This window comes from Delphinapterus leucas, chromosome 1 (genome assembly GCF_059928025.1).
Source record: "Delphinapterus leucas isolate spDelLeu-1000000601 "Yukka" chromosome 1, BTC_Dleu_Yukka2, whole genome shotgun sequence".
Classification (NCBI taxonomy): Eukaryota; Metazoa; Chordata; class Mammalia; order Artiodactyla; family Monodontidae; genus Delphinapterus; species Delphinapterus leucas.
In genome coordinates this window covers 57,966,032-57,978,860 of record NC_143129.1, presented here as the reverse complement: position 1 = coordinate 57,978,860, position 12,829 = coordinate 57,966,032, and the positions used below count along the sequence as shown (strand labels likewise).

At 50.3% G+C, this 12,829-nt stretch overlaps 2 protein-coding genes across 2 annotated transcripts in view; both read right to left on the bottom strand.

The window, feature by feature from the left end:
* Window positions 1-9,034, bottom strand: part of LOC111165700 (protein transport protein Sec16B-like) — a 142,307-nt gene extending 133,273 nt beyond the window's left edge. The window contains exons 1-6 of the mRNA XM_089910749.1: window positions 8,893-9,034; window positions 6,840-6,980; window positions 5,533-5,655; window positions 4,680-4,752; window positions 2,851-3,150; window positions 1,942-2,009 (exon numbers count right to left, since the gene is read on the bottom strand). Of these exons, the coding sequence (XP_089766875.1) occupies window positions 1,942-2,009; window positions 2,851-3,150; window positions 4,680-4,752; window positions 5,533-5,655; window positions 6,840-6,980; window positions 8,893-8,931 (744 nt within the window). The 5' untranslated portion in view covers window positions 8,932-9,034. The remainder of the gene's footprint in view (window positions 1-1,941; window positions 2,010-2,850; window positions 3,151-4,679; window positions 4,753-5,532; window positions 5,656-6,839; window positions 6,981-8,892) is intronic.
* A 1,153-nt stretch (window positions 9,035-10,187) lies between these two features.
* Window positions 10,188-12,829, bottom strand: part of SEC16B (SEC16 homolog B, endoplasmic reticulum export factor) — a 78,779-nt gene continuing 76,137 nt past the window's right edge. Inside the window, exons 13-14 of the mRNA XM_089910746.1 lie at window positions 11,945-12,062; window positions 10,188-10,723 (exon numbers count right to left, since the gene is read on the bottom strand). Of these exons, the coding sequence (XP_089766872.1) occupies window positions 10,509-10,723; window positions 11,945-12,062 (333 nt within the window). The 3' untranslated portion in view covers window positions 10,188-10,508. The remainder of the gene's footprint in view (window positions 10,724-11,944; window positions 12,063-12,829) is intronic.

Sequence of the window (12,829 nt, the reverse complement as noted above, 5' to 3'; positions counted from 1 at the left end):
TGAATAAATTTGAGGAATAGACAAGGGCTTATATACTAGAATGTCCATCATTGTGTTTTACATATGAGGGCAAGAGAAGGGAGGAGTAGCGAGGAAGAGTAGGAAAGAAAAGAGACACACTTGAAGTGTTTTAACGATGGGGGAAAGATGAATTAAAATCCGAGCTCCTTCCAGGGCCTACCAGGCCCTCCATGACCCAGTCTCTCTCTGCCTCTCTGGTCTTGCTTCTTAGCCCTCTCCCCTGTTGCTCCCCACTTTCTAGATACAGTGACTCCATGCTCTTCCTCGATTGCACCAAGTCAGTCCCACTATAGGCCCTTCGCTCTCCCTATTCCCTCTGCCTGGAACACTTGTTCCCTGAATACTCACCTGGCTTCCGTCCACCCTCCATGCTGACCTCAGAGATGCCTTCCCTTCCACTCCGTGTAAAGTAACATCCCTCATGCACACAGTGGTTTATTTGCAGTCACCTCCATGGAACAGAAGCCCCATGAGGGCAGGCTTTGTCTGCTTCCCTGTGTACCCCCAGCCCCTGTAACAGTGCCAGGTATGTTGTAGGAGCTCAGTATTTGTGAATGAATAAATGCATGAGTGATGCTATTTCCATACAATGGATTTTATCACACCAATATTAAAAATCCTATTTAGGAATGACATAGAAAATCTCAATTTTATAGAATTAAATAAATAGAAAATAAAGTTTCACCTACATATGTTCTTAACCATTTAAAAACACATGTGTGTATATATACACATTTATATACACACATATATACACAGACAGGTCTCCCCCACTTTTTGAAAGTTTGCATTATGCCACTTTGCTTTCACCAAAGACCTACGTTAGTACCTGTTTTCCCTAACCAAAAAAAAGTCCAAAGAGGATTTTCGCTTTTACAAAAAAAAGGCAGAAAGTGAAAAAAGCGTTCAGCGTTTGTTTTGCAGGAGTCGTTATAGAGGCAGAGCGTACCCCAAGCAGTGAGAGTGGCCTGCCAAGCTCCTTCCCGGAAACTACGCTCAGCATCTCTGCATCAAGATGCCATAGCTTTGAACTGTATCTGTGAGCACCTGTACTTCCTTTTGATTTATTTTGTGCATTGTTGGCAAGATGTCTACTGAGGTAACTGCTTCTTCCCTTCATGCCATTTAGACTTACGAAAGGTTTAATGGAAAGGCTCTACATTCGGATAGCAGGAGAAACCCGTACATAGAAAAAATTTTAGAAGGAAATAACGAAAATATTTGACTATGGGCTTCTGAGTGATGTCTGTTTGACTCTTTATATGACACTTTTTCTTCATTTTTCAAGTTTTCTATAACAATAACGTACTAATTTTTCAGTTAGAAAAAAAAGTAAAGCATAAAAGTGTTTTAAGCCTTGCAGCCCGGTTACAACTTGAGGAAGTTCGCCTCCAGCCAGGCAGGTTTGGGACCAGCAATGCCTGCTGTTGGAGGGAAGGGATTCATTCATTCAACAGCTAGCTGGATGATTACTTAGACGTGGTTCCCTCCAAGACTTGATGGCACACCTGGGCAGAAGAGATACAACTGCGGTAGGTCCTTCTTGGGAATAAAGCAAGGTAAAAATTAAAAGGAAGAAAGAAATATCAAGAGTCTTCCATGGTGGGGCAGAGCACAGCAAGTGTTCGGTGCAACAGTAAGAAGAGGGCAACAGAGGGAGCAGATGTGTGAGTTCAAAGCTACACCCAGCCCTGCCGGCCCTGCCCCCATGGATACAGGTTGGCAGGACTGAACATGAACCGGAACAAGCCTCCTCTCCACCTCGCAGGATCTGGTGTAGAAAGAAACAAGGTGAACCATGGAAGAGAGGGCTGGTGCAAGGCACAGGAAGGCATCAGTGAGTGGCAGAGAAACCGTGGCAACTGAAGGAAACCCACAGCTCAGAGTGGGCACCGCATCTGCTGGGCTCTGTCCTCTCACCTGCGGTTTGGAAACAACCTTCTGCCCATCAGGTTGCTGGAAGGCTTCTGGAGACACTGTGTTCTCTCCTATGGCACAAAACACAACAGAAATCATGATGTGAAGTGGGGCCTTTCCCATCTGTCCTGAAGAAGGGTAATGGGGACACATTAGGAAAGTTGGCTTTCCTAATTGCAAAGCAGCTGGAGCTCTGAGCCCGTAGCCCCAAGTGCATCACAGTAAATGCAAAGTCCATTTGCACAAGCCTCTGAATTCCAGCCACCCCAGGACATGCTGCTCACCCAACCTTCACCCTGAACCAAGGTCATTCCTCAGGAACCCCGGAAATCAGGGCCACATCAAGCTGGATCGCAGGGATCCTCCCTGACCTTCCCCTCCATGTGAGTCTCCCATCTTGGACAGGACCTTGTCTTAGAAGCTCTAAGATCTGATCCTTCTGCTTGGTTTCCCACACTTCCCTGGCATCACTCAGCAATGCTCACCCATACTCGGCCCCTGTTGTCCAAGGCCTGATGGGAGAAGACAGAAGCACGAGCCTCTGCCCGCGGTCCCTGACACTGACGAGTTCAGAAAGAGGACTTGGCCTAAACTACAGCTCCAGGCACAGGTGGCATTTCCTTGCCTTCTCCAGCCGAGATCCTAGAAACTACAGAATCCAAGGGGATGGCAAGAGTGGCTGCGGTTGGCTGTGCTATGCTTGTCCCAGTAGACACGTGGGCTGGAATGGGAGAGAGCCGTCTCCCTCGGAAGAACGTGAAGTACCAGGCCCTCAGTCATGTGCACACCCACCACTCAGGGCTTTACCAGCTCCCACCCCACACCCTGCACTGGTCCCTGCACCTCCCTCTTCTGCTTGCTCCCCTAGACACCTCGTCACCCAAGGTTCGCTGCCTCGCTGGCAGGTCTTACCGGGGGGCGGGTGCATCTGCTGGGCTTCCTCCCAGGCCCTTCCTCCAGGAGTCCCTGTCACTGCCACGCTGCCACCGGTCCCTGGCAGATGGGCCTCAGGAACTGAGTAAAGAGGCACCGGGACCCCCGTCTGCCTGGAACCTCCTCCTGCTGGGTAGGAGCTGGGCTGGAGGGGAAAGGGCTGCTGTGGGCTGGGCTGGGCCGGGCCCATCGGCTCCAGTGTTGGCCACAGGGCTGAGCAGTCCCCAAGGGCTTCTGAGTTGCCTTGATGTCCAGAAAGATCCTGGTAGAAAGTGTCGTCTAAGGACATAGGGCAAAGAGGAGGAAGTGAGACCTGTCATGTGGCACCTGTGTGGACTCGTCACACCAGGAACAATCCTGCCCTTTGGAAAGCAGTGACAAGGACAGGCCACTTGGTGTGGCTGCCATCGATGTGATGACAAGTACAACACAGCAGTAATTGTAACACCTCTCACCGCTGATGACTCAGAGTTTACAAAACCATTTCCCTCACTACCTTGTATGATCTCTGAGCCTTAAGCCAGCAAGTTGGGAGGGCAGAAATTACCATCTCATTTAACTCCACAATTTTTTGCATTTGGATAAACGTTCTCTTTTAAGGATCTCCTAAGGGACTTGGGTCCTTGAAACTTAGAACGTTGCCAGTTAAAACCCAAATCAGACTACAGAAATGATGGCTTTGCTTTTAAAGAACCAGAACCTTGGCCCAGGAAGGGACCTTGGTGGTATTCATTCTGGCTCCGCCGTGTTGCTGAAGAGACAGACCAAGGTGTGGACGGGGACAATGGCTGCCCCAAGGTTATGGAACTGGTGTGGTCACCTGACCCACCTGCTCCATTGGGTGACAGGAGACACAGCTGCTTCCCAGCGGAAGTGGCCACTCAGAAACACCCAGCCTGCTCTCTTGCAGCCCTTCACCCTCCCAGATTCTGGGATGCAGCAGCAAAGCTGGGAAACAGAAACCAAGGCCTGCCCTTCCTTGCTGCCCCCTCGCTTATCCCTGAAGGAAGCGAAAAAGGCTGGGAAACAGCCAGAAGTAAAAAGATGAGGCCCCGTCCGGACCCCACCAGGGAGTGCTGTTTGGGGAAAGGGCACAGAATTAACTGGGGTAACGACGTCTGCCCAACCCAACACTCAGAGGCATCCTGAAGGGAAAGGAGGGTCTGTTGAAAACGCTTTGAAACCTATTTCACGCGTGCAGCAACTGGCGCTTCCTATGTCCCCACCGCTAACGTGAAATGCAGATAACCCACCACCTCTGGCCTCAAGGAATGTATTCAGCTAGGGAGACAGTACTGACACAAGTGAAGCAATTAGATAACAACACAACATCACAAGACTAAAACCTGAATGTGAAGCAAAAACTCTAATAATGCAGAAACAGAAGTGTCAGGGACGGGGGCTTCCCTGGAGGCACAGTGGTTGAGAATCTGCCTGCCAATGCAGGGGACACGGGTTCGAGCCCTGGTCTGGGAAGATCCCACGTGCCGCGGAGCGGCTAGGCCCGTGCGCCACAACTACGGAGCCCACGTGCCACAACTACTGAAGCCCGCGCGCAACAACAAAGACCCAACGCAGTCAAAAATAAATCAATTAATTAATTTAAAAAAGGAAAAAAAAAAGTGTCAGGGATGCCTGTGGTCAGCAGAGCTGTGTGGAGAGGGGGGGCCCAGACCACTGAGTCAGATTGACACAGGCAAGGAAGGCACTCCAGGAAGGGAAGGGGGAGAGTCTTTTAGGTTGCGTTATCTCGTCTAATCAGATCCTGAGAGTCAGCTATTACACATTCAGTTCATTGGTTTGGGTACCTGTTGTTTTTCTGGCTCCCAAAATATCCGAGTGAGCAGAGCAAGGATCTCCAATGTCTCCTGCTACCTTTTGCTATTAAGATAAAGTAAACACCTCTTAAGCAACACAAAGAAAAACAAAAACACCGCACCACGGTTTAAAATTAAGTCAGAAAAGAAACTTCAGGAGTGATAAGGTAAGGGAGTCGCAGGTGAATGCAGGGGCTGGAGGGGGAGGGGGAGGGGCAGCCTCAGCCCTTCCTACCTCCCAGCTCTGCCCAGAGCAGGCAGGGACCAGGGCAGCATCCTCTCCCAGAGGAAGGGGCAAGAGGAGGGAATGAAACCGTGGGCCCCAGAGCCCACAGCACATGCAGGAAGCAAGGGCCGTGTGTGCCTAAAAAAATCCCCCTGCCCTTTCTCAGTGACAGAGGGAGAAACAACATGGAGGAGGCCCTGTTCCAATTACTGTATAACAGTTACTACCAGCCGCTTTTGCAATGGTCAGAACAAAAAAAGGAAAGGCCCGGAAGTCTTTTAAGCAATCGCCCTGCATTACATGAAAGTGACAAGGGCCACTGTGAGCCATTGTTCCTCACAGAGAGATGGAAGCTTTGATGGTCAGAAAATGTATTTTCTGGGACCACAGAGAAGGGTGGCTGGGTGCTTTGGAAGAGGGCCCCACTGTCTCACACCAAACACAGGAAAATATTTCCACCCGGGCGCAGCGGGGAAGCTGAGTGCCACCCCTTTCCCGATCAGGCTGTGCCTCATGGGTGACAGGAGACCCCCAGAGCCCTCCATGCCTACCTACTCTGGGTCTAGGGCAGACAAGAGGGAAACAGAGGCCCACCCCGCTGACCTGCCCCCCACTTACCTGCAGCTCCTTGTGATGCCCCCGAAGGTGTACCAGCCAGTCCGGCTCCAGGTCCCTGTCTCCTCGGTGACGGCGGTGGCGTTCTAAAACCAGAGGATCTGACAGCTTCAGTCTCTCTGCAAGCTGTGCCAGGTTTCCAGACGGTAAGAGAGGGAAAAGGAGAGAGAGACGTAAGTGAAATGGACAGACCATGGGGAGAGGCAGTAAGAAAAAAGAGCCTTGACTCGTAAACCAGATTACAAAGAATTGCCAAACAGAAAATTCAGCAGATATCTTCCCCGAATTGCAACATAAACAAACAGTTAACCCATCCTGTTGCTAGACACTAAATAAACTAGCAACAGGGGAGGAGGAGAGCAGCAGAGAAGAAACTGTTACTCTGCTTTATGTCTCTGCAAGGCTGCCCTCAGGGGCAGCACTTCTCAAGCTTCAAGCCCGGTAGGAACCACCTGGGACCTTTGCTAAAATGCTGGTTCTGATCCCAGAAATCTGTGGGACCTGAGATTCCGCATTTCTAACAAGCTCCCTACAAGGAGACGCCTGTGCTGCTGGCCGAGGGACTGCCTGTATCGTAAGGCTATTCCATCATTAAGTTCCCAGACTTCCCTACTCCTCCATTCTGGGTCCTGAGCTGCCTACAGCCATCATCCTGTTGGCAGAAATTTGCCATCAAGGGGGCTCAGTCCTGCAGATTTTATTGATTACAGAATCCAACACTGGGCCTCATCTAAAGCGAAGAAAAAATTGACGGTGGGCTGCCTTTTTACTCTCAGCTAATGGATTTTTCTTCAATTAATTGGAACAATTATTTGCCTGATTGTTTTCTTTCTCAGGAACTAAAAGTTGATATGTTTTTGTTTTCTCTTTTTGAATGTATCTCACATGTGATAAAATATTCCATGCATTTAAAAGCATTTTAATAAGGATCATTTCCTGTTTTAACCCCTAAAATATATTTTCTAAGCCCAGCTTTTATCATTAGAACAGTTCACCGTAACAGGCAGTTTTACTGTACCAAAAAAGCAGATGCAAGAATGAATTTCCTGCATAGCACATGCCTGGTTTTCAGTCCCCCAATTTCACTGCGTCCCTCCCCACCGCCATCCCCGCCCATAGCATCCTTCTTTGTGCAGTGTCAGGCCTCTGCTTATCACATCTGGACATGCGTATGTGGTCAAAGACAGCCACGGGCTCCAATTTTACAGCATGTGCAAAGAAGATGAAATGGGGTGTCTGAGCCGCTTTACAATAGCTTCCTCTGAACGCTGAAGATAACACACCTGCAGAGAACCCTCTGAGAAGCTCACCTTGATGAGTTCCACTAGTAGCACAGGGTGACTGTTCTCTCCCTGGCTCAGGAGGGCTGTGCCAATGGCTTCGCAGTAATGTAAGGCCTGGGACGCAAGGCCGTAATCTGCCAGACGGGAAGCATAAAGGAGCTTATACACCTGTGAAGAAGAGCAGGGCCAGCGATGAGCCCATCCAGGCAGGGACAGAAGGAGAGAAGTGGAGATAAGACTTCTTAGAAGTCAGCTGACTGCCAACTTCCTCTAACTCTGGATCCAAATATTAAAGAGGGCCTTGTGCCATTTGGGGCATTCTATCTGTGTATGGGCACAACTCCAAATCCAGCCTGCAGTTCCGTCCTCATAGAGGAAGGGCTGGAAGGCACATCAGCTGAATCTCCCTAGGCTCTGGTCAACATGGAAATGCACTGGACTCTTATCAGGCAGCCCACATCTCTGGGAAGCCTGGTGTATGTGGGGCACAGGACCAGGCACCAGGAGGATGGATAAAAGAAGAAAAAATGACTGAGGTGCAAGGGACTTCAAGCCCAAGGGAGTGTACAGACAGAGACAGGTCAGGGCTCAGAGAAGCATGAGTGACAGAACTAAATGGAGCTTGAGGGCTGGAAATCAGACAGACCCAAGTTCAAATCCCAACTCCATGCTGGGTGTGGCACATTGAGCTAGTTACCCCACCTCCTCTCTGTGCCTTGGTTTCCTCACTATAATATGGGGATGATAATACGATTTAACCCTTGGCTGTTGTAAAGATTCAGTGAGATAATCCATGTAAAGTCCTTAGAACAAATGGTACCCAAGAGATGTGAGCCAATAGCATGTAACTCCTTGGAACCTGTTTTGTAAAAGGGGGGTAATCATGCCCGGATTACCATAGGATTAGAAATCATACAGTCAAAGCACCATAACACAGTTCCAGGCGTGTAGAACTCATTCCCTAAAAACAGCTAATCTCACTGCTATCAGCCCAAAGACAGCTGAGAGGTGGGATGACTACAGAACAGAAAGAAAGAGACTGAAGACATGCATGGACCCAAAGGAGCTGTTCAGGCAGGGCTCTGCTGTAGAAGGTGGCTTTTTGGTAAAACTCTTAAAGAAGATACTAACTGGGTCATTGCCCTATAGGCAGTAATTCATTCATTTCCAAGCCTTTGTTTTGTGTTTGGTGGTGGTGGTGTGCATGTGTGTGTGTGTTGCTGCCACCGAGCGCACTCTCAATACAGGCACAGAAGGAGTCATTATGGATTTAAGGGGACAACAGGGCATCCAGTAGAGAGGTTGAGAAGAGAGGTTAGAACCTGCGTGGACACCACCTGCACAGCTGCAGCCCTAGGGGGATGAAAGGAGGATGGGGGCCAAGGACAGAGCAGGGAGGAATTTCCAGAGTTAAAAACAGAGTCATCCAGGGCTTCCCTGGTGGCGCAGTGGTTGAGAGTCCGCCTGCCAATGCAGGGGACATGGGTTCGTGCCCCGGTCCGGGAAGATCCCACATGCCGCGGAGCGGCTGGGCCCGTGAGCCATGGCCGCTGAGCCTGCGTGTCCGGAGCCTGTGCTCCACAATGGGAGAGGCCACAACAGTGAGAGGCCCGCGTACCGCAAAAACAAAAACAAAAACAGAGTCATCCAAAAGAGATGGGAGCGGCAGGTCAGAGGAGAGGAGGAAGGGTGAAGAGCCCCCAGTCGGGTCTTCTTGCTCCCGCTCCCAGCAGGATGACCTTGGGGCTGAGGAGAAGTGGAGCCATCTGGAGACAGAAGAACAGAAGGAGCTACAGACAGCGGGAGAGCCCCAGGGCTGCTGGCACAATTCTCATTGTCAGCAGTGAGGCAGGAGCCCCCAGCACAGAGGCTGCTGCAGCGTTTTGCTTTCCTATCTTAAAATGCAAACCTTTAGGGGACCTAGAAAGACATCCTGACCCTTCCCACATTCCAGCTAATGAGGAAAAGTCCAGTGGATGACTTAGCCCAGCCACTACGTGCCAGATAGCAAGGCAGAAAACCCGGTGGCCCACAGCCACGTGACGCAGCTAAGGTGGTGGCCTCGTGAGGGTTCAGTTACCTGGAAAGAAGGGATGAAGGATTTGGGGCGGCCCAGCATCTGACAGTACTCGAAGATTTCCGTCCTCTGGATAGCCTCAGTTGTTGCAAATTTCAAAAACTCTTGACTAAAAGCCAGGGAATAAGAATAAAACAGACTGAGGTGGGGACAGATTTAAATCCTAGTAGATGGCCAAACACCAGCTGCATCCATTCATGGTAGAGTCTCTGTCCTGGGCTGATCCTTGGGGCAGCTCCAAGAATGGAAAGAGAATCTGCACCTCCAGAGGCTCTGGGGGAAGGCAAGGGGGAGAGACTGGGGCGAGGGGGAGATCGCTGCCATCTTTACTGGAGGGTCACGTAAGGCAAGCTGCTCGCACACCCAGCTCAGCGGGGCACTGGGTCCTCCCCGTAAGCACGCTGAGAGCCAGCCTTAGTGCCCTGAGAACCCAGAGCGGGCGTCTGTGAGAGGCCACCATAGCCTGAGCAGAAGAGCAGAAAAGAGCGAGTGATGTGATGTTCGGAAGCACTGAAGAAAGAAGGCCCGGCAGAGAGAGGGTAGCACTGTGGAGCCCCAAATCAGAAGACGGTCCCTGTGCTGGAGGTGCATTCCAGTGAGGAAGCAGGCTGGGTGAACGTGATCTGAGGGGCCCTCAGAGTCCTCACGGGTCCCAAAACAGCTGCTGTGAGGTTTGAAATCATAATCACAGGGGCTATGCCTGGGGTCAGGACTGTATCTCCAGAAACATCCTCGTACAATATAAACATAGGAGGGGGACACATTAAACCGTTTCACTTACTGTCCCATTTGGCCCAGACAGGCCTCTTTGACAAGCCAACTAGATGCTATCAGAGACCGTGACCTTGACAGACAGCCTATGAGAGGATGCGTTTCTACAAAGAAAAGCCTGACAGTCTGGATTCCAAGTCCAACCTGACCCCACACTAGCTGTACTATCTTAGACAAGTTACTTAACCTCTCTGTGCCTTGGTTTCCCTCCTCTATAAAGTGAAGATTAAAAGCGTACCTTCTTCACAGGGTAAATGTGTAATGATTAAAGGAAATAGTGCAAATAAAACGGCTGGCACAATGTAAGAGCTTAGGAAATCTTAACTATTACAGGGAAAGAGAAAGAGAGATCTAGAATGTGGAGGGCAGCTAGAGAGCAAGCCGGTCTTTTTGTCCGTTTATTCATTGTCTAGGGGATTATTAAGGTCCTTCTGTGTGAAAAGCCTAATACTACGGCCAGCAGGGAATAAGTGACAGGCGGGACTCTGAGTAGCTTGTGCCCCAAGTCAGTGTAGGGTGTGGTGGCTAGACAAACGTCTTCCACTTTCGGGTTTTGCCCAAGGCGGGCTCTGAGAACTGGTCCAGAGCTGCCTGACGCAGAGGCTCAAGCCGCCGCGCTCCCGCTAAGCATTTTCTAGAGTCACTCTCTGATCACGGAGCCAGGGCGCCACCGAGTGGCCATAGGGGTACAATGCAACCCACAGGCACCAGTTCACAGCTTCCCCGGAGCAGGGCCTGGACCTGAGGCCCCCTGGCGGTGTGATGCGGCACCCACCCGGCATCTCCTCCGCCAGAGCCTACCTGTGCGGAAAACCATCCCAGAGGAGGGGACCAGCAGTGGCCAAAATTCACACAAGACTATGGAAAATGGAGCCATGTAGCCCAGCAAGGGCTAAACCAATCACCTGGAAGATGTCCTTCCCACTCCCTTTCCCCCAGAAGATCGCATACCTGTGGCTACTGCCCAGCAAGGCCAGGTGGTCTGTCTTCACGGTATAGGAGCCGAAGGGCACGTGAGCCATGAGGTAGCAGAAGTGAGCTGCTTCCACCAGCCCCTTCCCAGCTGCAGGAGGAGAACAAGCCCCGGTCACGGAACACGCCCACGTGAGGACCCACCATCTGGGGGGGGATGGGAGAGGGCTGGAGAGGAGCTTGGGGGTCGGAGCGGAGAGCCTCATGGGGATAAAGGAACGAGATTTTCACACTACGAGTCACAGACCCCAAACCCCACTCCCTCTCCTACCGCATTTTTTGCCTCCGACATTATTTCACTTCTCTTGAGCCAGAATAAGGCACTATTTCACGTTCCCCCTAATGGATTTTCAATGAGGACGTTTCTAAGCATTTTAGTCCTTCTGGAGAGGGAGAAATGGGTAGAAATGCCTACACCTGAGCAGAGAAGCTGGCCGTTGGGAGTAGCAGTTTTTAAACTAGGCTTCTTGGGGCACTAATGCCTCCCCTGCTAAAGTCAAACAATAGAAGACCTTTCCCAGTGATCATAAAAATTACATTCATTACCAAATTGTTCCCAGTTTTAAAATGTTCTCCCATACATTTTCCATTACCTCAACATTGAATTAATTCAAATAGGTAAAGTAACTAGCACGGGGCCCGGCACCCAAGAAGGTTCGGCAAAAGTTAGTTCTCTTTCTACCCAGGTTCTGAACAACCTGCCATTTGACTGGGCACAATCTTACGCGTAGCTATTTTAAGTTTAGCAGAGCAGTATTTCACGAAGTGCCACAAAGCGATGATTTCTAGACGTCCTGGCCCTTGACCAAATCTGAGAACCACTGATCTGGAACATTTAACAGCCCCTAAGTGTTTATGAGGCCACATTCACAGAGAGGTGATAGAAATAAAGATTATACGATTACCCAGGGTAGTTCAGGCAAAAATAGAATTTCCTATCTGGCTGAGCTGGGTCACCGCGGGACTAACAACAACAGTAGGCGAGATGCCCCCGTGTGTTAACTCCATCTGCATGGGAATCTGACCCAGGCATAGGAATCACCTACTCAGGGGAGCCTCCTACAGTGGCAGACCCCAGAGTCTCAGGGGCCTGGCCTGCACTGGCTCGCAGCGGAAAACTGGGAAACAGAAAGGCAAGAAGGACACCCCTCTCCCTGGAGTTTCTGTCCCCAAAACACTGAGGCTCCTGGGTCAAAGCAAAGCCTGAGGCATAGACTCGGGCCCAACACAGAACCTAAGAATCTAAGCACAGAGTGGTTAAAACTGGCCTGGAAACAGAGGAGAGGAGGGGATGGAACTGGTGTCCGCTTACCCAGGGTGTCCCCCATGGTGACAATCGTGTGCTGATACAGCTCCGGGTCCCCGCCTCGATTCGACAGAATCACAGCCAAGTGCGGCCTCCAGTCTCCCCACTGCTCGTCCCCACAACACTGAAAAGCAGCAGAAAAATTGAAAATTGACTGAGTAATGTAGCCCCGACCAGAATATAGGTAAGGAAGGAAGGTTGTTGTCTATTTCCTGGTTTTCCGGGAACTCCCATTATGCTGCCGGCAATGTGGCCACTCATTGATTTTGCGTCTGTTTTTAAAAAAGCAAAACTCTTAGAAGGATGAATAGGCAGGCAGACAGACACATATACATACATACATGCATACATACATACACACACACACAGGGATGTTGGGAGATGGATAAATGGAATGACACTCTTGGTCAATAATTTTCAGATTTCCTCCTGGTGCCCCTAACCCCAATAGCTAGGGACAAAATCAAAAAAAAACAACTGATGTTTCAGTGGGAGGCAGAGGATCAAATACCCTTGGTTCATGGGAAGAGTTAGAAGCCAGTTAGAAGACAGGGGAACACTGGGCTCCTTGATAACTATTACCAAATGGCTAATGTTTTCTGGTTTTACAAAGCCAAAGCCCTCTCTCACACATCACCTTCTTTAATCTTCACAACAACCCTGTGAACTCTAATTCCTATCGCCTCTTGAGGAGTGAGAAAACCAGGCCAAGTGGCCCAGCCAGCACTGTGTCCCCTTCCTCTGGTGACCATGCAGAGGCAGCAGAGCTCCACGAGGGGACGGTAGAGTATAATCAGAGAAGTGGGAGCAGGCAGAAGCCCCTCACGAATGATGGGCCGCCCTTCTCCTGAATGAAGGGGAATTTCAGGACAGGGAATATCAATAAGGAAA